This window comes from Poecile atricapillus, chromosome 3, assembly GCF_030490865.1.
Source record: "Poecile atricapillus isolate bPoeAtr1 chromosome 3, bPoeAtr1.hap1, whole genome shotgun sequence".
Lineage (NCBI taxonomy): Eukaryota > Metazoa > Chordata > Aves > Passeriformes > Paridae > Poecile > Poecile atricapillus.
In genome coordinates, this window is record NC_081251.1 from 107,505,849 (window position 1) to 107,530,677 (window position 24,829).

Below are 24,829 nucleotides of genomic sequence, written 5' to 3' on the forward strand. Positions count from 1 at the left end.
TAGTGACTGGTCCACCACTCATGGTGCATTTAACTGGCTTTTGAAATGAGCTCAACCAGCTTCTCCCCCCAGCTCATTGCACATGCTGTGCTGGAGGAATGTTCCCCAGGCATCTTGTTCCGGGCAGGATAATGGGTTTGTTTTTCTTAGATGGAACCACTATGTGCAGTTTGGCTCTGGATGCATCTGCCTCAGTGGTTGGGTCAAACACTTATCATCTTAGGGACAGATGCAGACAGACAGGATTTTAATGGGAAAAAAAGTAAGGCCACCCTTAACCCGAAATCTGTGTTTCATCACTGTGCATTCTTTGGGAAAAATAAGTACATCTGGCTATACCTCTGCTCAGTACTAATTCATGTTCCCTGCTCCTCCCCTTTCGCTTGTTTTGCCTGACATGGCTTTTGTGTGGAAAGGACTAAATACAGCTCAGTCGACATTTACTAGTCAACTTCTTCAATAGTGAATTCCTCCCTGTGGGCACTTCAGCTATTTTCCACAAACAAGTGTCATTAGCTTTTCCAAAACTGTGGAAGATCTGGTTTTGAGGGGGATTTTTGGTTGTTGTTTGGGGGTGGGGGGGGGGATGTTGTTTGTTTGCTTTGGTGTGGGTCTTTGGAGGGTTTTTTTGGGTTTTTTTGGTTTGCTTTTTTTAAAAAAAATCCAAGTATATCTGCTTCAATGTTCTAACTAAGAATGGTATTAGAGAAAATTGATTTGGACTTTTTCACCAAGTATTTCAGCTAAAATTTTGCTTTATTTGGACCCTGCTATGTCATGCTTTGTTTCTTCCTAATGGGTTGGTTTGTTGTCCTTGTGCTGTCGCTGCAACTTTGCCATTATAGGCCTCAAGAAAAAAACCATTCAGGACAAGCTGCTAATTTTGTTTCTTACCTTCACTGCATTACAACATTAAAATTGCTCTTTAATAACATCCTCCATGTAAATTGCTTACCATCCCATAACCTGGTGTTGCAGCCCATTGAACCAACTAACAGCTGCACAAAACAAGATTTCTGTGCACATCTGCTTATTGCCCAAACAGCTGGAGAAGAGCTGCTTGCCTTCTTTGTGCCTTATAAAGAATTCTGTTGTGGTGCTGCTGGAAAAAGGAGAAGTTTGGGGAGGAGAGGCAGCATGGGGCTTTGTTTCTCAAATGGTTTATTTGGGTTTCTTTTAAATTTTGTTTTTTCTTTGTGAAAGCAACCTTAACACTGCAGATTAGGGAAACGGTTTCTATTCTGGGTCATGAATAAAGCATATTAAGAGTCTTAGCAGATACTTGGGATGGTACTAAAGGCCATCTTCAGCCTCAGAACTCACGTTCCTTCACATACCTTTTTTTTTTTTTAAATTATTATTAAAAAAACCCCTCTGTTCCCAAGGCCTAGGAGTAGTAATTAAACTGTAGCTGCAGGAATAATGACAGATATGGGCCCCTTGCCTACACCTTTTCATCTCTGCACCCATCTCCCATCTGGTTTTTGTTTGCCCTAAAGCCTAAGTGGTTCCAAGATCCTCCTCTTGCACGCATGTTCTCACCATGTGCCCATTTTAAATCTCTCCAGGTATTTTAACCAATTAATTAATTGCTAGTTGTTGGCCTCAATGCAAGTAGATGCTGTAAGTCCTGACTCCCATCAGGCACTTAGCACAGCAGCGCTTCTGGGGGCTACTCCAAATTGAAACCTTTGCATTGGCCTGTAGCTTTCTGTTCTAAACCGCTCTGTGTAACCCTGATTTTGGCTTTCCCTGCCAAAGCAGGAAAAGCAAGGGTGGCATTAAGGACATGAAAGGCGGTATTTCGGGAAGCACCCAACCACATAATCTCCCTGGAATATTTTAGGGTTTTCCTGTTGTAGTGGGTATTGGCACAAATCATGTGGGACAAGTGCAGTAAGAGCAGGTGGGATTTATGTTAGCACCTGTGGTAGACTTGTCCCCTCTAAAGTCTTCTAAGAGGTATTAGGGCTTCTCGTGGCATTACTGGGTAATAACACGAGCCTTTGAAGTGTGGTCACTGCTGGAATCCACGTAGTGCCATGTGAGAACAAAATGCGGTAATGATAATTGCTCATCATCTAATTATACAAGAACTTACAGCCCCAGAGGGTGAAAACTAATTAAATGGTTATTCACTCTTAAAATGGCAACAAAAAAAATGAGGAAAATTCATTCTTTTGGCTCTTGTTGCATTGCTGTCAGCAAAGTCACATGTTCCTTGAGAAGTGAATGAGACAGTCCAAGATGGACAGAGTTCTCTCCATCCTGCTGCAGGGATTGAGGCAGGAAGCTTACTTTTAGTCAAAAGTACCTCAACTTTCAAGCTACAGCTCAAAATGAAGAAGGATTCATTGACCCAGGTTATCCAGGAAGGCAGCTGATACTGGCCTTCAGAGCAGTAAGGGTCACTTTTTATGTTTGCTTGTACAGAATTTTAAAGGTAAAATAATCTGACCACTTGGTCCCTTGGTGTGGATGTAGTGTCCTATGGGCAGGTTTTATTTATCTTTGGTTTTATTCCATATTGAGGCATGCTTCCTCTGCCTAGGAAAAGTAGCTGCCTGTCAAAAAAAAAGTGGTGGCATTTTCCTGTGATTCTAGACCCTGCAGCTTTTGCTCCAGCAGTGGTAGACCTCTGTAAAAACCTTTATCGTGCCAAATGCAACAATGATTAGCACTTCAGGCCCTAATTTAACTTTCCAAAAAGTACCAGACAGCCCCTGCTTCATCTTGAGCCACATGCCTTCCTTTGGAGCCCTCATTCCTGCCTCTCAGCATTCACATGCTACTGTTGCCCTGGTAAAACACCAAGCCCCTCACTGCTTAAACCAGAGTCCCCCAAATACAAGGGACATGCCAGCCTTTCCAGGGCCAACACTGCTGACCTGCTGTTCTTGGGGTGCTGGGGAGAGAGGCAGGCAGGCGCGGCTCGGCAGGACCACACACTTCAGCTCCAGTCACAGCGGTGCTCCAGCAAGCAACAGGTGCTGAGCTTCTGTGGGATTTGGAAATGCAGCGTTCCCCTGCCTGTCCTGCTGTGTAACCCAATACTGCAGACATTCTCAAAACACAGTCTGTAGGCTATAAAACACACCTGCCTGGTTATGGTGCTCTCTGGTAGCTCACGGCTCACACCTGGGACACAGTGGCAGACACTGGTTTAGAGCTGTTGGCTTTGCAGTGAGCTACAAAGCCCAGATACCTACCCCACCAGAAAAGCCCCTTCTAGTGTAACCACCAAACATGAGAAGCAGAAATTCTGCCCTCTCCTGAGCCTGGGACTAACTATTTTAATCAGAAAAGCATAATTTGGGTTAGGAATGAAGGTTCAGTGAGTGCAGCAGCACCCAGGCAGTTTCTGGGGAGCAGCTGATGTGCTCTTGTCCACATTCTTGCAGTTCCAGAGGTGTGTATGTTTTTGGGTTACCATAGATTGCAGAGCTGTTAGCTGGGTGTCTTACATATTCAAACTGGCTTTTTCCCTGTTTTCCCAAAAAGCATAGTGCAAGGTTCTGCTGTTAAATGTGGGGGGTACTAACTTGGGAGGTAGGTTGGTCCCTTGTAAGTCAGAATGCTTGCTATTTCTGGAGGTTTTCTTAAGTAGTAGAGTGGGTCAGAAGGAAGTGACTCCTCATTTTTTTAATTACCCATCCCCCCGACATTCTAACACAGTTGTTGCTTTCAAGAATATGCATGGTCTGTTTTCTTCAGACTATTGACTCATCTGGGAAAATAATTAGCTGTTAGGCAGACAGAGGGAAAGGATCACATCTGCACAAGACAGGAAGACTGGGACAGTAGAAAGGGGAAAAAAAATTCCCTGCTTGAATCACAGCTGCCCACCATGCATAGTAACAGAGCTTGCCAAGAATATTCAAATTGATTTAGGAAGAGAAGCTGAGGAAACTGTTTAACCCCAGCCTGCTTGGATCTGTGACAGTATCTCCATGGGCTGCTCTGCTCCCACTTTGGGCTGAAAGAAATGTCTTCAAGCTGCCTGTTTCCCCAACCAGCCTTCCTGTGTCCCCCTTCCTCTTCTGCAACAGGAACACAAAACACAGACTCATTGCTGGGTGTGAGGCCCTGAGCAGCTTTCCACACCACGAAAATAACCAAAGGTGGGAACATTTATTTCCTGTTAATGGGATTAAGTCATAATTGGATCATGTGATTAAAACTAAGAGTCAGGTAAGTTATTTGTCCTGTAAAAACTAATTTGGGCCAATGGGAACCTTTTTGCTGTCTCCTGTATACTCTGAATTAGATTCCTTCTCTACAGGAGTGGTCAGCATGTGCATCATTTGCAAACAACCTCTTGAAGTGTTCGAAGCCAAAATCACTTGCTCAAGAGTTTCCGAGCACACAAATCCTTTGCAGATCATTTGCAAGCAGTTGAGAGGGTTTTACATCAAAAAATGAGTAGCAATAGTTCAGACATATGAGTCATACAGAAAATCCCTTTCCCTACTTAAATCAATCTACATCTGTAAGGATATACTCATTTAATGATTAAAAAATGGGGCATTTGAAGTATTTCTTCTCAGAACCTGTTATCTCTGGGACCATTTTTTCTGCAGGAATCCCAGGCTCACTACGAGCACTATCTTTGGGATAAATCCACGAAAACAGGTAAATGCAGAACTGCACAGAATCATATCCAAATAAAATAAAAGTGTTATAATGCAGGTGTTTCAATACTTGATTTCAGGTGCTGGTCCCACCTAAGCTGTGGGTGGGCTTTCCTTGCCAGCTGGAGCAGCCAACTCCAGCATTAAGCCCCTCCAAACCTCTGCTCCGCTGCAACCTCCCCTATAACAAGAGGCCTTTGGCACATAAGCTTTTTTCCAGTTAAAACACAAGTTCCCTTGGTACCTAAATGTCTGCTGTAAGATGAATGCAGATCTGTTGAGACCCTGACAGCACTGAGCAGCTATGTGCTGCCTCCATGCCTAAACCACAACCAGCAAAGCATTCTCCATCAAGCTCGCCTGTGAAGGAGCCAGGCTGGAAGATGTGTGCACAAGATGTTTTTGGATCAGGGCTCTCACAAAAACAGCTGTGGGAGGAAATGGGCCCAGTAGTCAGACCACATTCACCATTAATATTCATTTATGCACAAATACTAACACAATCATAGATGACTTCTAAAGGAATGAGCCTAAATATTTCCAGGAAGAGACAACTCTGTGTTCTGGACAAATGATTTAGAGGCCACTGAAAGGAAACCCAAAACCTCTTCCTCTATTTCGTGAGAAGGGCCTCTCTTGCAGAGTTCCTGCCTGTGCATCCTGATGAGGAGGAGACATCTCCTTGTAACAGAAGATGAAGCACCTGGCTGGCTTCAAGGGCCCACAGCTGTGTCTTCAACCTCTCCAATTTGCCAGGGTTTTGCAGCTCCTTGCCCACAGCTGACCAGCTCCTAGGGATCCATTACACACCCTCCCAAATGCACCAGCATGGAAGGAGTACCTGGGAGTCCTTAGAACTGGCAGCTCTCCCAGGCTGTGGGAAAGCCACCTCCTTGCCTAGATTCCCATCTCCAGTTGCTCTGTAGCTCCTGCTGGAGAGAGATGATCTCCCCTCCTGCAGCACCAAAGCACTAAGCAGGGGCTGGATATAAACATGTGCTTCAGGAAGGCTCAGATACAGAAGTGAATCAGGCTGTACCTGTACTTAGGTGGATATGTTTGAGGGCTGTCTTTAGCTGTAAAAAGAACAAAGAGGAGTAAAACAGAAAAGGGACAAGAGATGACCAGGAACAGAGGGAGGGAAGGCAAGGAGATGGACACCACTGGCTTACCAAAATAACACAGACAAGACCACTGTGACAGAGACACTTGCTGTCCCTTGCTGGTGACCACAAAATCAAGCATAGCTCAAGGATGCACTACAGAGGACATAGTTTGTCACCCCTTGTTTTGTGTGAGGTGACAACAATGTGCAAATGTGTGGCACTTCTCCAAAGGTTTAGAGTACAGCAGATGCTCATCCCTGGCCAGACTCCTCCTGAGGTAAATGAAATAAGCCCTGAATGGAATCAGAGGGGCATTGAACAGAGCTCTAGCGGTCCAAGGAAAATTTTCACTTGTTCAACACTACATTTTTAGTTAAAGTGCTTGATGCTTCAATTACTCCCTGATGGAACCAGCTATGCCACAAGGAACACAGTAAAGGTGCAAGTTTGCGTTTTCCTGAAGGACACTGCTCCATTTTGAAGGACAAAGCCTAGAAAACCACACAAGAGGAAGGAGACACAGAAACCTTCCTCTTCAAGATTTTCTCAAGTTCTCTGCTCCTGCAGAGAAGTTATTAAAGAGTAGGAAGTGTAAACACAGTAACACCAGAAATACGTTTTCTCTCAAACCAAATTCCTCTGTAAATCAATGTGAAGAAGCAAGCACACAAGACCAAATCCAAACCCCATGCCGTTGCCTCCTATACACAGTTAAGCATCACCTTACACTGATGGTCCATCTGACTTTCAATAACTGCAAGCGCAGGGAGATGCCTGCCAACTTCAAGGGAGATGTTCATGTGCACAACAGGCAGGATGGAGCTTTAAAACCACTGGTAGTTACACTTTTACTGCCAGAAGCAACATTTTAATCTAAGTATTGGCTCCTGACAAAGGCTGTATTCTGAAGCGCTCCAACATCTTTGCTCCATCTGAGTAATTGCAAATGCCTGTCTTTAATCTATTTTCAAGAATTGTTGGGTTTGGGTTTTTTTTTTTTAAGTACAAAAGAAAATGTTTTTGTGTGTACATTCATGGCAACAGAGCTACACAGAGGCATAAACTAGTGGAAGGTCCATATGTTTAGAGAATATCATATATAATGAGAACTGCTGCATTTTTGTAAAATGTAATGGGACAGATATGCAGCAGCTGTGGGTTACTCAAGAAGCAGCTAATTTAGCAAGCTGAATTCAAGGATATTTCCCAGATCTCCCAAACAATGAATAGCAGTGTTGTTTAAGATTACCATTATGCCTTACATCCTCCTTTGACTGGAAGCAGGCGGAGGAAGCCCCTATCTGTGCTTCTGGGGCAGAAGTGCATGATTAGTGCCTAGCTATCATACAAAGTCCCAGAGGAGCAAGGGGGTCTGCACTTGAAGGAAGGAAGGAAGGAAATTGTGTAGGATAAACAAAATAGAGCCTCAGAAAAACAGTTGAGATGGGCAAGACGTGGTGAAAAATAGAAATTATAAAGGAAATATTGAAGGGATTGACTTAAATTCTAACTAACACTGAACTTTAAAACAAACACACTGACTTCAGAAACAGCATTAGAAATTCAGCAGTTTTGTAATTTTATATGAAGTTTGCTCTAAGGCAAGGCATTACTCATTTCAAATATACAAATGGAAGTTTTAAGGGTTGATTGCTCTTAGATTTCACTTTTCCAGGGATTTTACCTAGCCTTCCCCCTATAAAAAAAAGGAAGATACAGACAAGCTGGATAGAGTCACAGCTCCATTTTGCTGTTCACTGAGGAAAGGGGGCTCTGTTCTCCTAAGGTGGCCACTTGGCCAGCAGCCCAGGTACCCTGCAGCCACCCCAGAGTCACAGAGGCCCACAGAACAGCCCACTAGACCCAGCTGCCCTCAATTCCCACTGCAGCTGGAGCCAAGTGCCTCATATTGAAGAGGGAGATACACCCCAGTGGACCCACTCCAGGTTCTGCTTATTCACATATTAATACAGGTTATACACACTGCTTAAAAAAAAAAAAAAAATAAAGATGGGCTACTTGAAATTCTAGCTCTATACAAGATCTTAATGTTTTTGGGGAAGATCTCTGCCATGACAGTGTCAATGGCAGTTTGTGACCATCCTTCTTCAGATAGCAGACAGAGAGGAAGGATTGGGATTTGCTAATCTGGAATAATTTGTGGGAGGATCTACACATATAAATAAAAGTGACCAGGTCTTCCCCAAAGTAAGCGACTACCTGAGTGAATAGACTTTCAGATAGACTTTTCAGGGTTTTCAGATATAGTAAATTGGTAGTAGTAAACTGCAAAGGGCATTGTTGAATTAAGATATATTGCATTTATCTGTTTCCTGGATCTGATATTAGAATTTCCTCTTACTGTACTATTGAGATAACCAAAACCTCTGCCTCTATAAAAGAAACATGCTTGATTTCCAAGCAAAGGGGATAAGCTTATGCAACAGAAGGACGAGGAAAGTCCACTTCTCCCGGCCAAGCTCATCTCTCTGCTCCACTGGTGGAAATCAGGAGTAAATGCCTAAAGCTCCAAAACCTGATGTGAACTCCTGGGGGTAGAGCAGAGCAGAGCCTCGTGCTTAACTGATGGAGTCATTCCCATAAGCCCAGCTTTAGAAATTCATTATAGCAACAGGCTCAAGCCAAACCTTTTGCTTAGTTACACAGAGAAGGGATTGCTCCTGGTGAAATGAATGTTAAAACCACCAAGTGGCTTATGTAATGTAGCATTGGGCCTCCAAAGTGTTTTATGGCAGAGGAGCACATCTGGAGTCAGCAAAAGGCTATCTCGGGCTAAGGACTTTGCTCTTTGTCATATAAGAGCTACATGTGCAAGTCCGGGTGTAATTCTGCTTCTAGAACCATAGCTGAAGTGAGATAACACAGCTAAAAGCTTGGGAACTACCTGAAATAAATAAATTTTGAAGTAGACTTTTTTTCTTCTTAAAAGTTTTTGAGCAGACCCTTTATATTTAGTGATACAAGCACTACTGCTCTCATATCAGAATGTGATTCCCAGCGCAGTTCATTCCTTTGTGCAAGGACAAAAGCCCAGCCCATCAGCAAGAGGAGCTGGAGTTTATTCAGGAGTCCATAGGAAACAGCTGTTGCTTTCAACCCAGCCTCTCCTTTATCTCCTTTATTGTTTATTCATGTCTCAGCTCATACTTAGCCACTGTGAGCAGGTCAGGACTCTGCACTCCAAAAAAGCTCCTCAGAAGCTGATGGAACTCAGCCCAGTGCCAGTAGGATGGAGGAGCTGGGTTTTATATTATTCAATTCCCAGGTGGTGACAGAGGTAAATTCCTGACTTCATTAGTTAATAGTGCAGACAACATCCAGGCATTTGCCCTGGATTTTTGCAGAGGGGGGCAAATGCTCAGTGAGTAGCATGAAAGAAACCAAATGCAACAAGCTGAAAATGGAGAGTGCCTTTGGATATTTCTCCCCTTCTTTCTGAGTTTGTTGACAACTCCTTTGTACTCCAAAGGATGTTTACTCCCTCCCTCTTCTGTGATGATGTAGTGAGTAGGACTGTGCTTACAAACCTGCAAATGTTTATCTGTGAAGACTGTGCTGTGGTGTAATGGCATGCAGAAGTGGTCCAGAGCCCAAATAGACCAGAGTTATTTTCTACAGAGAAGCAAGGAGTGGTGACCCCAATACATTTGCTGGAAATTTGCTACCAGGCAGGGGGAAAGATGGCAGTAATGAACCCAGTGTGAAGAACAGGAAAATAGAAGGCAAGGCTCCCACGTCCTCCTTCTAACTGCCTTCATTTGTCTCTGTTTCCCAGTCAAAACGTGGGTGTAATTGTTCAGGCATAGCATGAAGCTTTAAAGACTCACAGTGGATATGGCATAGCGGGAGGACAGCATGATGTCAGCAAGAAGTGAGTTATTCTCCTCAGCAGTGAAAGAATTAGTGAGCTAGAAATCCAGGGATGTCAGGACTTTAGTCCAAACCGGAAAGAACATTTCAGCTCACCGGATTGGCAAGAGACAGAGGGATGATTCCCCTTGCAGAAAAGCTTTCCTGAGTCACAAACCATGCAGAGCTGTATGTATCATTCACAGCCTTGAAAGCTCTGCAAAACCCAAAGCAGTGTCCCCATGGTGAGAGAAACAAGAGTTTGCCACTTGGAAGGGGAGAGGAGAGGTGAATGCCTGTTTGTGAGCAGACCTCTTTTCATTTAACAGCAGATGACAGTGTCACTTATTTTCACAAACAGCTATTTAACGTAAGGAAGCATCATGAATAGAGAACAGCAGATAAGGCATAAATTATACAGCTAACTCAAGAATACGGCTCCTACAAGACTTTGAAAGGCAGGCCAGATGTCTTCAGATACTGTCAGCTGTGAGCCGGTGTCGCAAAACCTTTCAAGCTCAGCTAACTCAAGTCACAATGTGCACTTGATTTGCTTGGCTGAACGGGGAACTTCCCGAGCTGTGAGCAGGATCTACGCACAGCTGAAAATACGGTGGGAATGAGTCAGTTCCTTGGAGCTTGCGTGGGAGGCAAAGACAGAACTGTGGGTGGCTTCAAAGTGTTAAACAGCCTTTTAAATTCAGGCCCAGTTTCTCAGAGGAATAAGGAAACAGAGATATTCACCCAGTCTGGGTTTAGTTCTATGTCTTGGGTCAGCCTTGAGAAAATTGCTCTCTGATAGTAACAGCCACTTCCCAGGCACGCAGATCCCCTTCTCCCAAGCCAGTTCAGCTTCAGATGTAATTCTGTGGAGTTTAACAGCAACCAACTTAGTCCCTCAGCCCTAGCAAGGCAGCAGCAGCTGACCATTCTCTCTTAACGTCTGCAAGCTGCCTCCAAGGCAAGGCAGAGCCCACCAGCTCTAGGTCAGGCATTTCTCTGTCCATCTCTGCTCTCTGCATTTCACCCCTTTTGCTTTAGCTGCCAGGGATCGTAACTCTTCCAACACAGGCATCTCAGGTACCCAGTCCCTGTGATGACAGAGAGCTGCTTCAATCTTTCCAGTTCTGTGTTGGCAGGGAGTTTCCCCATCCTGCAGTCTATCATTCCACCTCTAGTGCCAAGAACTTTGGGATGTGGTCCCACCCACAAATGGTTTGCACATATAAGAGAAAGGAGATGCTGTGGGTTAAATTACCTGGTGCATTGGAAATTCAGGCCCCATCCAGTTACCTCCTGCCAACTGTTTGCCATTCAGCCTGGTTCTCCTATAGTGCAACTGGAGTCTGGTCAGCTCTAAAGAGGATTTATTGTTTTTACTGGATCAGGCTCACCCTTCCATTTAAGTGGATTAATGTGGGTTAGCTCCACACAGCATTAGCCAAGTCAACAGAAAGTTCCCTACTACTGGCAATGTTGTTGTTTTTTCTCTGTCACGATGAATTTTTAATAGTCTTTTTGTGCAAGAGCAGCTTTGCAAAATCTTAGACTCCTGCTTTCCAACTTAGATGATTTGGCATGTGAAGAATGCAATGAATATTTAAACCTGTAGTTTGGCATAGCTTCCACAGAGCAGCTAGAAACCTAGTCCTGGGCTTTGGGGGACTAGCCAGCAACAATGCAAAACCCCAAGCCTGGAGGAACAGCATGGGGAGCTTGTGAGGTTACATCAATCTTCAGTACTCAACCAAAATCACTCTAACCCTACCATTCTTTAGATTCTTTTAATTAACCTCAGGATTCATATGGAGGAGCTGTTCATGGGTGGAGCTGGGGGTTATTTGATAGATGACTCAGATCACTCCTCTGGTCATATTATATTCACGTGAGAGTAACTGCTCAGGGCTGTTATTTACCGCTGGAAGCAGGGTCCCCAGAGCAGCACACAATGTGCAACCATGTGGTAACAATCTCTGCCTGGAAGATCTTACAATCAAACCAGATTAGACAAAAGGGTCAAAAAGGAAGGCACCCCTCTTTTGCCCTCCTTGTACACATGGGTGAACTAGGGGCTCACACACACACCTCAATTGCTGCTCAAGCAGCCACCAATTAAGAGTTTACTGTAACCCCTTTGTACGCAACTTAGCCCACGGCAAAATCAAGGCAAATCGACTCAGCTTTATTGGCTGTAAAAGGGTGCCTGGTTCAGGAGCCACCACCAGAAATCCTCCATCATCCGCTCGAACACACAAGGATAGATGCTGGAATTCAGCCAAGACAATGTGGCTTTCATCTTTTACATGAAAGGGGGCTCCCTTTGACATTTTGAGGCCCACTTTTTTAAGAGCTGCTATGCAAACTTCAGCTCACATGAGCTCAAACAATACGGTGGCTAATACGACCGAAACTTTCAAGACAAGCACAGTTTCCGTGTGCTCTCCCCAGTGATGTATGTGGGAACAACCCCATTGGCTGAACAACTGCAACAGGTATCAGTTTGCAACTACCAGCCATAAAGGATGGCAGTGGGAATGAATTTCTGATCTCAGTGTCCCCTGAGCCGTGGTTTCAGTAGAGATATTAGCATGGAAAGATGCAAGATGCGCATTTATTCAGAAGTCACTGCTGCTCTCTGTCTCTGTGTGGCCTTCTGGAAATCCCAGATCTAAATATTGGCAGTTCTGTGCTATTTAACTTGTGAAGCCATCCTGTAGCCAGTGGCCTTCTTCACACACAATTATATTTAGAAGGCTCCATAGGCTGGTATGTCATTATCTCAGTGTGTTAATTGATTAAGTCTGGCCTACATACAGTCAGCTGGACTATTCCCTTTTGGGTTGTGATTATTAACAAGACCCAGACATTTTAAGCTTTTTGGAGCACAGGAATCTCTCTCATCATGCAAGAAGCCCAGAGAAATCTCTTGCAATCACTAGCTTTCCAGCTACAATAATTCAGCTTCATAGATGGAAAAATACTCATATTGATGCACAAGAAAGTGGTAAAAAAAGGTGAAAGCAGACTTCAATCTGACAACAACAAAAAATCATCCACCTACAATCCTTCAAAGATGCAGCCAACACTCGCAGCTGAATTAACAAATTGTGAAGCAGACCCTCTAGCAGCTAGAGTCAGACTGAAAAAACCCAGGGCATTACTTGACACATTTCTTTGCTCTGATTGGGAAAACATGTCACTTCTCTCCTAGATATCACTGGTATATGTTAAAACAAGTATTCCACAAGTGATGAAATAAACAGGGCTTGGTTTCTAAAGGATGTGTCTGAGCATGACTAGCTGTTTAAGTGAGAGGTATGGTGTGAAAGCAAAGCTGCTTGTGTAGGGTGGCTGTTTAGTGTCCAGCAGGGCATGACTGCCAGCTGAGTTTATCCACAGGTAAGGCACTCGTAACAAGGGTTTTCCCACACTATTTTCCCAGTGTCTAATCAGGGATGAGCTCAGCAAGAGCACTAAGAGCTCTCTGTTTTACCCAGCTGCCTATTTTTATGGAGCCTGTAGGAAATTAATGTCTTTGAGACCTCAGTTTGGTTTTCCCTAGACATGTGTCTTAAGAAGCATTACTGAAGTGATGGACAGGATAAGCAGATTAATGGTGCAAATACAAATCTGTAAGAAACCAAGCCAAAGATGAATTTGTATGTGTCTTTTTACTCCAAGCTGTAATTAAATTCAATGAGGCGCAGAGCCTTAGGACTCACACCTTAGAGAGCCCTGTACCTTCTATTTTCAGTGATCTGTGGCTTGGCTTCCAGAGATGCTGCTCATCTGTACTTCATGTTGAAGCAATTAAAATTCACTAAACAACCAAATTAGAAGTCTTACATTAGGATCCAAACATCAACCAGCTTCTGCAGAAGAACCACCAAGCTTCTACTATTTGGCTGAACTGCTCAACTGCCCAGGCCTCATATTAAGCAAAGCAGGTCTTTGTGTTGTTTGTGACTAAGACAGAATAAATGACCCTTAAATGGATTGTGATGGCAGCTTAGCTTGCAGGATTTTCCTGTATTTCATTGTATTGGGAAAACGCATAGTCTTTGCACAAAGAAATAAACCCCACAGAGGCATTCTGGTATTGTTCTGTGTATTAGCCAGGCTCTTAGAAAAATAGCTGCCAATAATTGGTGTCCTAACTCTGTATTTTGGGGGTGATTATACTTTACTAAAGTCAGTGGGAAGTTTTCCAATTACCTAAGAGGGGCCAATGTTTTACACCTACCAAGCTCATGGGTTTCAGAAAAAATTAAGGCATTCAACACCTCTCAGAGCAAAGCCCATTGAGCCTAAATGCAGGCTTTACACCTTCCTGTCAGACATCCTGTTCATCCTAGTTAATATTCACAGCTACAGCACAGCTGCTTTGGAAAATATCTGAGTTCTAGAAAACAAATGTTATAAATCCAGCTCAATGTCAGCAATCTGATAAATATATTAAATTTAATAACTTTACAAACACAACAAATAAATTGCTATGTTTTCACTACCTGCCTCATACCCTCAATCTGTTTTGGGTCTTTGGCATGCAGGAGGCTCAAGAGAAACTGTACAACAATAAGAACACAGTATCATCCCAACAATAAGGAAATTATGGTTATAGGATACATAAAAGAGGATTTAATCTCTTCCCAGGAGAAGGATTTGGGGGAGGAGACACTGTCATTTGCAAAATAGCTGCCATAGGGCCACAGGTCCTGAACATCGTCACATTTCAAGGACAATACGCATAAAAACGTGGCTGGAGAAAAACCTCAGTCATTTCAGCGCTAGGAAAATCACCAGAGAAAATGATAGAATTGTTATTTTAGAGAAATCAAATACATTTCAAATAAAAATTTGTTAGGGTTAATGAATAAACTCACATCAATGTTACATTCAATTGGATTTTTTTAAGAGGCACATAAACTTTCCTGCTTGAGGGGATAAATCAATGACAAATTGTCTGATGTTGGGAAGAAATTTCCTCTGCTAGCAGATGATTCCAATACAGAGTTTCTTGTATTTTTTCCCTTTGAAGTATCTGGTACAGGCTGTGGTTAGAGACAGGATATCAGCCTGATGAACCCCAAAGACATTTTCTTGTAGCTCAAAGTTCAGATGGTCACAAACAGCAGTTGTTCTGGCTAGAAAAAAGTATCATGCATTTGCTCTAAGTTCAAAAGCTCTCTGCTCAGCACCTGGATTTGCTGCTCTTCATGCCACATCTTTACAACCACTTCCTTCAGGAACTGGCCGTAAAAAGTGCTCTGATGGTGACAGCTCTTAAAGTGTTATGTATGTGAGTGGGTTTGAAAACATAGTCTTTTCAGAGGTGCTTCTTTGTCGCAGAGACCTTTTGGTCATGAATGTTAAAACATAGGCATCCTTTCAGCCTTTTTTTTGAAATCTTTGATTGGAATTTCAGCCTAATATCATAAATAGTTGCTGCCAGTTGGAAGCCCTGCAAGCTGCCAAAAATGAGTGAAAGGTAGCTGAGGGAACCTCCCTGCCAATTTGTCACTTTTTAAGTCAAAACTGTTTACTCCTCCTACCTATATTTCTTTTGTGAAGGTCCAAGTAAATGAAACATCCTGGTAATTGGGTGCAGGAAAGAAATGGGTGACAAGTGAATGTGCTAAGTTTAAGGTCAGTGATCTTAGGGTCCCGCAAAACCCTCATCTGTCACTAGGACACTTGTTGCTTTGCAGGAGCAGAAAGTGGCTCCCATTTCAAACAGCCCTTTTAAGACAGAACTGGGGAGCTGGTGAAATGTGTCGTGTAAGTCCCCCTTTATGGATGTAGACTGTCATTGTACCCAGTGTCTCTGAGGAGGATGGGGGAAGGAGAATGATGGAATACCCTCAGCTGGAAGGGACCAACAAGGATCACCAAAGTCCAACTCCTGGCCCTGCACAGGACACCCCAACAATCCCATCACGTGCCTGAGAGTGTTGTCCAAATGTTTCTTGAACTGTCAATCTTGGTGCTGTGATCATTTTCCCAAGGAGCCTGTTCCAGTGCCAAACCACCCTCTGGATGAAGAAACTTAATATCCAACCTAAACCCTCCCTGACTCAGCTTCAAGCCATTCTTTCGGGTGCTGTCACTGGTCACCAGAGAGAAGAGATCAGTGCCTGCCCCTCCTCTTCCCCTCCTGAGGAAGTTGTAACTGCAGTGAGGTCCCCCCTCAGTCTCCTCCAGGCTGAACAAGAAGAGCATGGGAAGTTCACTTCAGAGAGCTGCCAGTCGAGGAGGTGCTTTGGGTGCCAAACCTTAAGATACTGACATTCAAACCCTTCAAATCCCAGGAGAGAAATCCTGGCTTCACTTTACTGTATGGGTCTTTTGCCACTGACTTAAGTGGAATTAGGATTTTACCTCAGGGAACTGGAGAGCAGTCTTGTTGTTTCCTACCTGTTGCTGGAATGAGTCCATTTATTCAAAGTCTAGAGAAGCACAAATGCAGCAAATAGCATTGCATTGGTAATGGCTGTTAGAATTATGCAATTAGATATATGTGGTATTTTTGCTACCTCTCCATCACATTGCAGCCCTTCAAATCTCTCTGCAAAGATCTTTCTGCAAAGACAGGGGTAGGTGTGAGGACTCTGCTCACCCTGCAGCTTCCTCCAGGCCTGTGGCATTTCTGGCCACATGTGGAAGTACAACTATGTCTCAGCCTTGTGGCAGAAACTGTATTTAAACTGTGGAACTGGCACTGTTGCAAAGGCTGCCTTGCTATGGCTTGCCACAAACCCCTCCATTTCAGACAGATGAATGAATGCACAGGCTTTCCTGCTTGCTAAAATGCCCATGGTTTCCCTAGAGCCCAGTCAATGGCCCCTGAGAAACAGCATCACTGACCATCCAGCACGTGACCCTTGAGCCACAGCAAAGCAGAAAACTCCTCTGAGCAGAATATATCTCTCTGCTTCGCCCTACTGCTATTTTGCTTGCTATTTGGAAGCCTTCTCATTTCTGTGGCTGGCTCAACCACTTAATAAGCTTCTGGGGTTTTGCTCTAGATGAGGATGTTCACTGAGATCTATTCACTAAGCGAACAGAGAAATCCTGCAGCCATCCCCAAGACTTGGGGCCACTGCACAGAAAACCCCATTCATCGTTGCCAAGCCACCAGGGTCAGCCATACAGCTGGAGTTTTACCTGTTTATTTAGTTAAAGGGTAGCTATCACTTAGGCCTTTAGATCATGTTGGTAATTTCAGATTTCTGTTCCAAAAGGATATGTATATACATATCTATATACACATTTCCAGTTTGACAGCCTGAGCCATGGTGTTGGTCTGAATGCTCTTCTTGGAGGCACAGACCATCGGCCCTTCCTGGCAGGAATACATGGGGGCATTCCAGCTTGAACATCAGGCCCCATACCCATACATCACTGTGACAATGGGAGCTTCCTTTTAGGTATCCCTCAAAAGAAAAGAAATAAAAAAAGAAGATTGTATTTTTTTCTTATGTTTCGTATCTAGGCTGAACCATATTTCCCGCATCTGCATTCAGTCCTAACTTCCATTTCCTATTTTGTTTTAGCTGTTCAGAGTTTTCGGAAACAAATTTATTGGGATTTGAATTTTGCAATGTTCAGGCTCCTGAACAAAACCAGCAGAGTACTGCTTATTTGGCTGCCCACACCAAAATACTCTCTGCTGTAAGTTGTGGCCAGCACTTTTGCAAAATGTGGTTGAAAGTTATACTTTGTAACCTGGCTTTTATCATTGTTCTCAGGAAGCTGTAAAGGGTAAGCACTTTTAAAGTGAAATCATTTGTGTTCAGTTGTTCTGGAACTGGGCTTTTAAAGTGGGAAATTACCCTCTGGGGCACAAGGATGATAATGCTTCAAACTTTAGAAGTGTCTGAGCTTTTAGTTTCTGAATAAGGTCGGAGCTAAATGTAATCTGCATATTGGAAATCTCAGATTTGAAGATAGGGTACATTTGGAAACATATCAGACTTGATACTTCAAGGGTCTCACTGTATTGACAAGTTCCCTATCCCTGCTCTTCTTTTTTACAACTGAAATGCAACATCAAGAGCTCTATCAGTTAATAAGATAACACTGGCACAACACTGAAGTGGGGAAATTCAGAGTGTGAAAATCAGCAAAGTGCTTGCTCAAAGCAAAAAGCTTTGCTCAAAGCTCAAAGCCTGATAGTAGTCCTGTCAGTTGCCTTAAAACAGATGTTGGCCAATTCAGTAGTTCTTCGTGACATAAACTCAGAAAATGCAAAAAAAGGAATGCCAGTTCATGCAACATTTTCTATATAATTAATAATAATTAAGTAATATAGATAAGAATTAAGTTTAAGGCTGTGTATGACTTGGCAATGTCTTATCCATCCCGAAGTATGCATTAATTCTCACTCCCTGAGGCAGTGATACTTAATCCTAACATCAGTGACTCCTTAGGTGATTACATGAATTATATTAAGTCTGAAAATCACTTTGTACTTTCCTTGCCACCTCGGAGAAGGGAGCTGTGAAGGCTCATGCGGGCAGATGGGATGTGTTACAGTCCTCACAAACCTTTCTCTTTACACCCACCCAGAGTGCTGCCCTGAGATCCCGTCTCACATGACCTTAGGCAGCAGGCTTGGAATCTAACAGAGGCCAAACCAAAGCCTGTCAACTCTTCCTAAATGAATTTACAAGCAGCGAATGAGGGAATGAGATGAATGGCATGAGATGGTTGTGCATTACTGCAGAAAAGCAACTAAAAATATTTGTGGGGATCCAAGTATACGACCCCAAAAATACACACATACTTTCCACCATTTAAATATCTTGTCTCTGGGTGGAAGCCAAACATTTTTCTATTTATTTCCACATATGTCATCAAGATTCTTAGGAATTTAATTGCCTAAATAGATCCTGGAGAAGGACAAGGTGTTAGGAGGATGTTAACTCACCTAACATTGTGTGCTGAAGAAAGGGAAGTGTCTCCTCGTTGCTCTCACAGAAAAAGACTGCATTTCTTGTATTAAAAGAAGACAAGTTGTGTCTGTGGCAAGTACTGAGAACACATGGAATGATACCTCTTGTTTCCAGGCATCTCAACAGCTACTTCAAATTTGCATTTCTAAGTGGAATTAGCAGAGATTTACACACCCCTTGCTGGCAGCTTGGTTTGTGCTTCATGCAGCAAGGCTCCTGCAAACAAAGCCCAAACTTCCCAATTAATCTCCAGGATGAAAGGAGAAATGACCTTTGGATGAAGATGGTGGTGAACTTGTGCTCAGGATACTCCAGGCCAGACTGTGTCACAAAACCTCCATATGACTTTATGGAAGTCATTCAAACTCTTGGGACTTGTTTTCCTAACAGGGATAAGTCTGTTCTGCCCATTTAAACTACAACCTCTTCAAGCAGAGTGAGAAAAACTTCCCAGTGATTAAAGGAGGCCAGATGAACTCCCCTCATACATCCTACCCCTCAAGGCAATGCCAGGCAGCTGCATTCCTGAGAAATGCTCATTACCTTGGTCCCTTTGAGAACAGAGATGGAGAGAGCCACACTGGTTATCCCTTGCAGTTGCCCTCCACTCACCCTTGCCATTCCTGACCTGATGCTGCTTCTATGAGGAAAGGCTTCTGCTCAGAAGCATTTGTAGGCTTCCTGAGGGAGTAGTCAAGAAAATCCTCTTCTTACCCTCTGTCTCTTCAGTTTCACAGACTAGAAGGTGAAAAATTCACACAGGTGGAACTATGTTTGTCTGAAACCAAGGATGCCTCCCCATGGGAAAAGCCTGGGTCAGCACAGTTGCTGCTTAAGTAGGGAAAAGAGATGCCTGGAGAGCCACTCTGACCCAGGCAATGGCAGCTGCACATTTGGTGCCAAGTCCTTGCTAGAAAATGCCAAGCTGCATTTGTCAGACCCTAAAACTCAGCCTGGGTGAAGACATTATTCTAAAATGTATTTTGTATTACATTTATTAGTGAACTAGATTTTTTTTTAAACCAGAAAATATTCAACATGTGGTTTCATATGGTTGCAAGGTTACAGTATCTGTGTCCTCTCCAACCTCAGTCTCTGTGATTGCATCCTGCCAAGAGGATGTTGTCCCAGACGGACAACAGGAGTAAATTATGCTGCAGAAAGTTGGTTGATGGTACCAACCTACCTTGGTACCTCCTATCTTGATAACACATTTTCCACAGATTCAGTGCCCAAATGTAACATTTTCTGGTTCAACTTAGAAATCTCCAGGCATAAGCAATACCTTTGATTTATGGATGAAAGCAAGAGAACATTGCAGGCTGCAAGAAACATGGCTTAGCCAGGCATTTTATGGGATGAGCTGAATCTAAATGGCCTGGGAATAAGGTTGGAGTTCTTCATTAGTTAAGAAAGCATGACGGACTGTGAGCAATACCTTGCAGCTTTGCTGTGGATGGAGCCAAACACCAACACAACCTGAATAATTTTGTGAGTCCTGAACACAGCACCTGACCCACAGCAAGCATTTCCCATGAGGGCGTCAAGTCATTTAAAAAAAAACATGTAACATATACATACCATTAGTTGTATAATAAATGTACACAGAAATCTTTGTTTATATGAGCATATCATGTTTCTAGGAATATGTAAACAAATATAAATGAGTAAGTGTGCTCTTTGCCTCCTCCCTTACATACTGCTTCAGGTAGCTTTGTTGTTCAGCAGCAAAACAACCAGTAGTGCATAAAAAAGGAGCAACAGCTTGATTATCACTTACCTACGGCAAAATAAACCTGGGCTCTGCAGATGTGGTGTGTTGGCCTGACCAAGCTGTTGGAAATAATTATAAAAATTCAAATATACTCAGGCTTCTCCCTGGTTTTCCCCATTGATTGGTGGCAGCCTGGCTTCCATTTAAATTGGGTTATTCTCTTTCCGTGCTAAACCTCTCTGAGAAGGGATGGCAGTGCCGGGCACATCTCCTTCCCAGCGGCTGCAAACCAGCTCCATGTGCCCTCAGCAACCGGGACGGCCCCTGCTCGGCAGCCACATCGGCGGCCTTTCCCTGCTCCCCCCTTCTCCTCAGAGCCTTGCTGAGATGAAACAAAGTCAAGTAACAACAGCCCTGCAGCATCTCTAACTGAGCCCAAAGCCCTGTGCGGGGTGAGGCCTCAGGGGAGAAGAGCAGGGAGAGCAAGAGGGAGCCTTGGCTGCTGCCGCCATGGCTGCCAAGGCCTACTGGGGCCTGGTGCCACCAGGCCACGTTCTCCCGCCAAATATCTGAAAAACACCCAAAAACCACCGAACAAAACCCAACAGTCCTCATCCTCCCTTGCTGCATCTTGATGAGAATGGCCTGTGCCCAAGGCTTAGGCAGCCTTTACCACCCAAAACTAAAATAAAGCAGTTTTTTTTCCTTAGAAACCCCAAGCTCTGGAGATGCTCCCATTCTGTTTCCCCCTCACTCCCCAGCCACCTCAGCAACAATAAACAGCATAATTTTGACAATAAACAGCATCATTTTGATATGATGTATTTGTATTTACATGGTACATTTTAAAGCAATAGCTACACTGATCATACATATTAGAAACAATAAAAAAAGAAGTTAAGAACTAAAATGTACATCATACACTTGTATATATATTTTTTTTTTACACAGAGGTAAAAAGGCTTATAAAAATCAATACAACAGGGTTTTAACTTTTAGTATATAGATACATAATGATGAGGCTTCAGGCACTTTAATTTGTTAACGTGAGCAATAGCTTGGAAAAAAACAAACATAAAACCAAAACCTTTCCACAACAGGAAAAAAAAATTGGTTAATGTTTTTGTTACCACAGATACAAAAATAAAATCTGAATAATTTCTCTCAAATGATTGATGTCAGTATTGCAAAGCTGACTGGGAGAATGCTACACACTGTTCAGCAGCAGTGTGGAAATTAAGGAGAAATATTTACAAAAAACCACCCATTTCTATCCTTGTGCCCTTACACCACTGCCATCACAAACCAAATAACGTACGCAGCAAAATCTACAAGTATTACAAAAACCCAAGAGAAGAGGGAGGAAAGAGGAGGGAAAAAAAACAAAATAAAAAAAGAGGGACTTTTTTTTTAATAACTTTTATTTTCAGACATACAGAAAGGCTTGGAGTATGTCTTCCTTACTTAAATAAATAGGGGCACTTCAAGACCGGACAAAAAACTGTAAGATCTTTTTGTAGTGTTGTGCTTTAAAGAGAGAAGATCTTACAGATGTTTGTTTACATGAAACAACTTTTGAGAACAGAAATAAAAGGAAAAGGTTGTTTCATTAATTATTTTTACGAGGCTGGCTTGATGTTTACTAGACACCATTGAGAGATTTGTCAACTGCTATTAGGCACAAAATATTTGTATTCCATTCAGCAAACCCAGACACATCACCCAGAGTGTAACACTCCATCCCTTTTCCACTATCATTCAATTTTTTTTTCTCCAACCGAAAAAATCCCCAGTAACTGCTATGAATTAAACCTACCCAACTCTATAGTGTATAATAAGCACATTGCATACTTAATGGTTGACTAAAAAGCTGTGATTAACTCTCAGAGGAACCGTTGGGACATTCCACCAAGAAAGAATGGCAAGCGCTCCTTTTACATTTATTTGGCAAATTAATTCTTACAAAAAAAAAAAAATCCTCTTTTAAGACTGATGTCAATGTGCAATAGAGGGAGGGAAAGGACATGCGCCCACTGGCAATTTACTGCAGAAAGAAATTATGGCAGGAACAGCAGTGCCAGCTTTGACAAGCCAATCCCTAGCTGCCTCAAAGTATTCAGATTGTACTATGCTAGTTAGAGCTCACTGCGCTAAATCATTTTTTTTTTATTTTTTAATAAAAATTATTTGGCTATTCCTTGTAATATATTAGAAAAATACTCTTTTTCCAAGCTAATTACAAGCCTTGTACACAAGACAACATGACATTAAAAAAAATAATTAAAAAAAAAAAAGTTAAAGTAATATTATCCTGCTGTATGCACCTTATGCATCCACTTGATAAACCTGGGTGGTGAACTGGGGAGGGGGAAAGCCAGGCAGACGCCTCAGTCTGGCTCCTGCAAAGACTCACATGCTCCATCCCACATATGGGCTCACAGCAATGCGCTGAGCCATGTGGACGTATCTGGCAGATTGGGACCGCAGGTCACAGACTGGAAGTGGTAGTTAACGTCCTGGCTTTGGATTTTTAAATACCTGCTTAGATTTCTAAATGTTGTTACTACAGCGGACGCAAATGTTCTCATGCTCATGTATACAGAAAACAAACACACACGATTTTCAATATAATCCACCACTTAATGCAGCATTTCCCCAGAATTGCCATAATAGTGCTTTTGACATTGCATTGTTAGTAATTCTTTGCATATCAACAATTTTCCTCATCTGTAACCTTAGTGTTTCATTCACAGATCTCTACGTTGCTGGCTAATGAAGAAGTTCCCTTTCTTTTTGGGCAGAGCTCTGAAAACACATTTTTCCAATGTTATTTAGGGAAAAGAGAAAAGCCTAAAATTTAAGTTTCCCTTTCAAGTAGTGGTCTGAAATGATTACAGGTAAGGAGGACTATCAGATTCTCAATGGTTATGTGACTATGGTAACTGAACCTTACTTTCTGTTCACAGAGCTGTATGAACAGAGGAATAATTTAAGATGTTTGCTGAAGGAAATGACGATGGACCCTAGAAGAGCAACTGCAGCTTAGATGGCTATTTCAGCTTCGGAAAACAGAACAAAAAACCCAAAGAAAACCAGTGACAGAAATACTGTGTTGTGGTACAAGTTTGTTACTAGCACACCTTCTATACACGCACAATAGCTTGACGGTAAGTTAAAATATCTTCCAAGTGAGATCTCATTCACTACACCGCCCCATTTCTAGAAATGCCAAAGCTTGCTAACACGCTGATGGTACCACACAAGCGGAGGCAAGACAGACACAACCTGGAGATGTTCTACAATCCACCACCATTTAAAGCAGTTCTTCTCTCAAACTCATTTTAAATGAAAACAAAAATATAAACATGTACAAGACAGTCTGTTTTGATTACAGATTAATAATACAAAAGTCTATGCTGTAGGTTAGTTAGTTAGAACAGTTGATGAGCAAATCAATGCAGTGTGAGCCCCAGACGACCCAATGTAAAGTGATCCAAACTGGTGGTTTCCGGATGCTGTCGGGCACAGTGGCTGCATTAAAGTGAGTGACCTCAGTGCTCCAAAACCAACGTGTTCCTTGAACTACAGGAAAAACCTAACACTTTGAATACATCTGTAGTCATCCAGCAGCTTTGTGTTTTCCACCACAGCACCTGCACATGACCCCACAGTGGTAACAAGCCCGAAGCGGCAAGTAACAACACATACATGGAGCAATGAAAGACAAGGCGATAAGGGCCATCCACCGGAGGCAAAACATTTCATCACTGGTGTCGCACGAGCAAGGATCTGTATAGTCTCCTTCTGGGTCGGACATACAGTGATAGAGCATAGTGTCTGCGCACCACATACAGCTCACTCGATGGATGCAAGTTTTGACGCGGTCTGGAGCATCCTGGCATTGACCCCGCTTGTTCTCCTCGTGGTTGAACATGTCCCTGCAGTACACGCACCGCGACCTCTCACCATCTTCCTTCCGCCTGGGCTTGAATTTGACAGGTTGAGTCTTTATCACAGCACCCTTGGTATCCTCACCCAGGTCAAAGTCTGAGTTGTCTACGTAAGGATAAGTGTATTCGTGTTTCGAGGCCTCGCTTTTGGCAAAACGTACGTAGGAGTCCATGTCATCAGGATCAAAGTTCTTTCCTCGAGCTGGGGCATGGCGATAATCCTCATATCCAGTCATCCAAATCTTTTCCCGAGGATTGATGCGCACTATCTCCTCATCATCATCTGGAAAGTTGACGTGCCGGTAGGATCGTGGTACTGACTGTGGAAGCAGGAAGGAGATGGAGAGAGAGAAAATATAAATACATGCATTTTGCTACTGGTAATCACTATCTCCTTGCTTCCTGAAGAGGCGTTATTTAACAACTGTGTCTCTCCTTCTTTATATGCCCTTCACTGTGATCCATCAGACTTTCAGCCTTTGGCTCAGGAGGGAGTACAACTGTCACAGTCCTACACTGGCCTGCATGCACGTGGTACAACATAACATGGCAAAACATAGTCCTACCTGCCCCACCCCCCTCTTTTTTTTTTAAAGAACAGGAA

At 43.1% G+C, this 24,829-nt stretch overlaps 1 protein-coding gene across 1 annotated transcript in view; it reads right to left on the minus strand.

Moving 5' to 3' along the window:
- Window positions 1-21,084: 21,084 nt before the first annotated feature.
- The window catches only part of SPRED2 (sprouty related EVH1 domain containing 2), a 58,362-nt gene continuing 54,617 nt past the window's right edge, over window positions 21,085-24,829 (minus strand). The window contains exon 6 of the mRNA XM_058835902.1: window positions 21,085-24,545. Within this exon, the coding sequence (XP_058691885.1) occupies window positions 23,895-24,545 (651 nt within the window). The 3' untranslated portion in view covers window positions 21,085-23,894. The remainder of the gene's footprint in view (window positions 24,546-24,829) is intronic.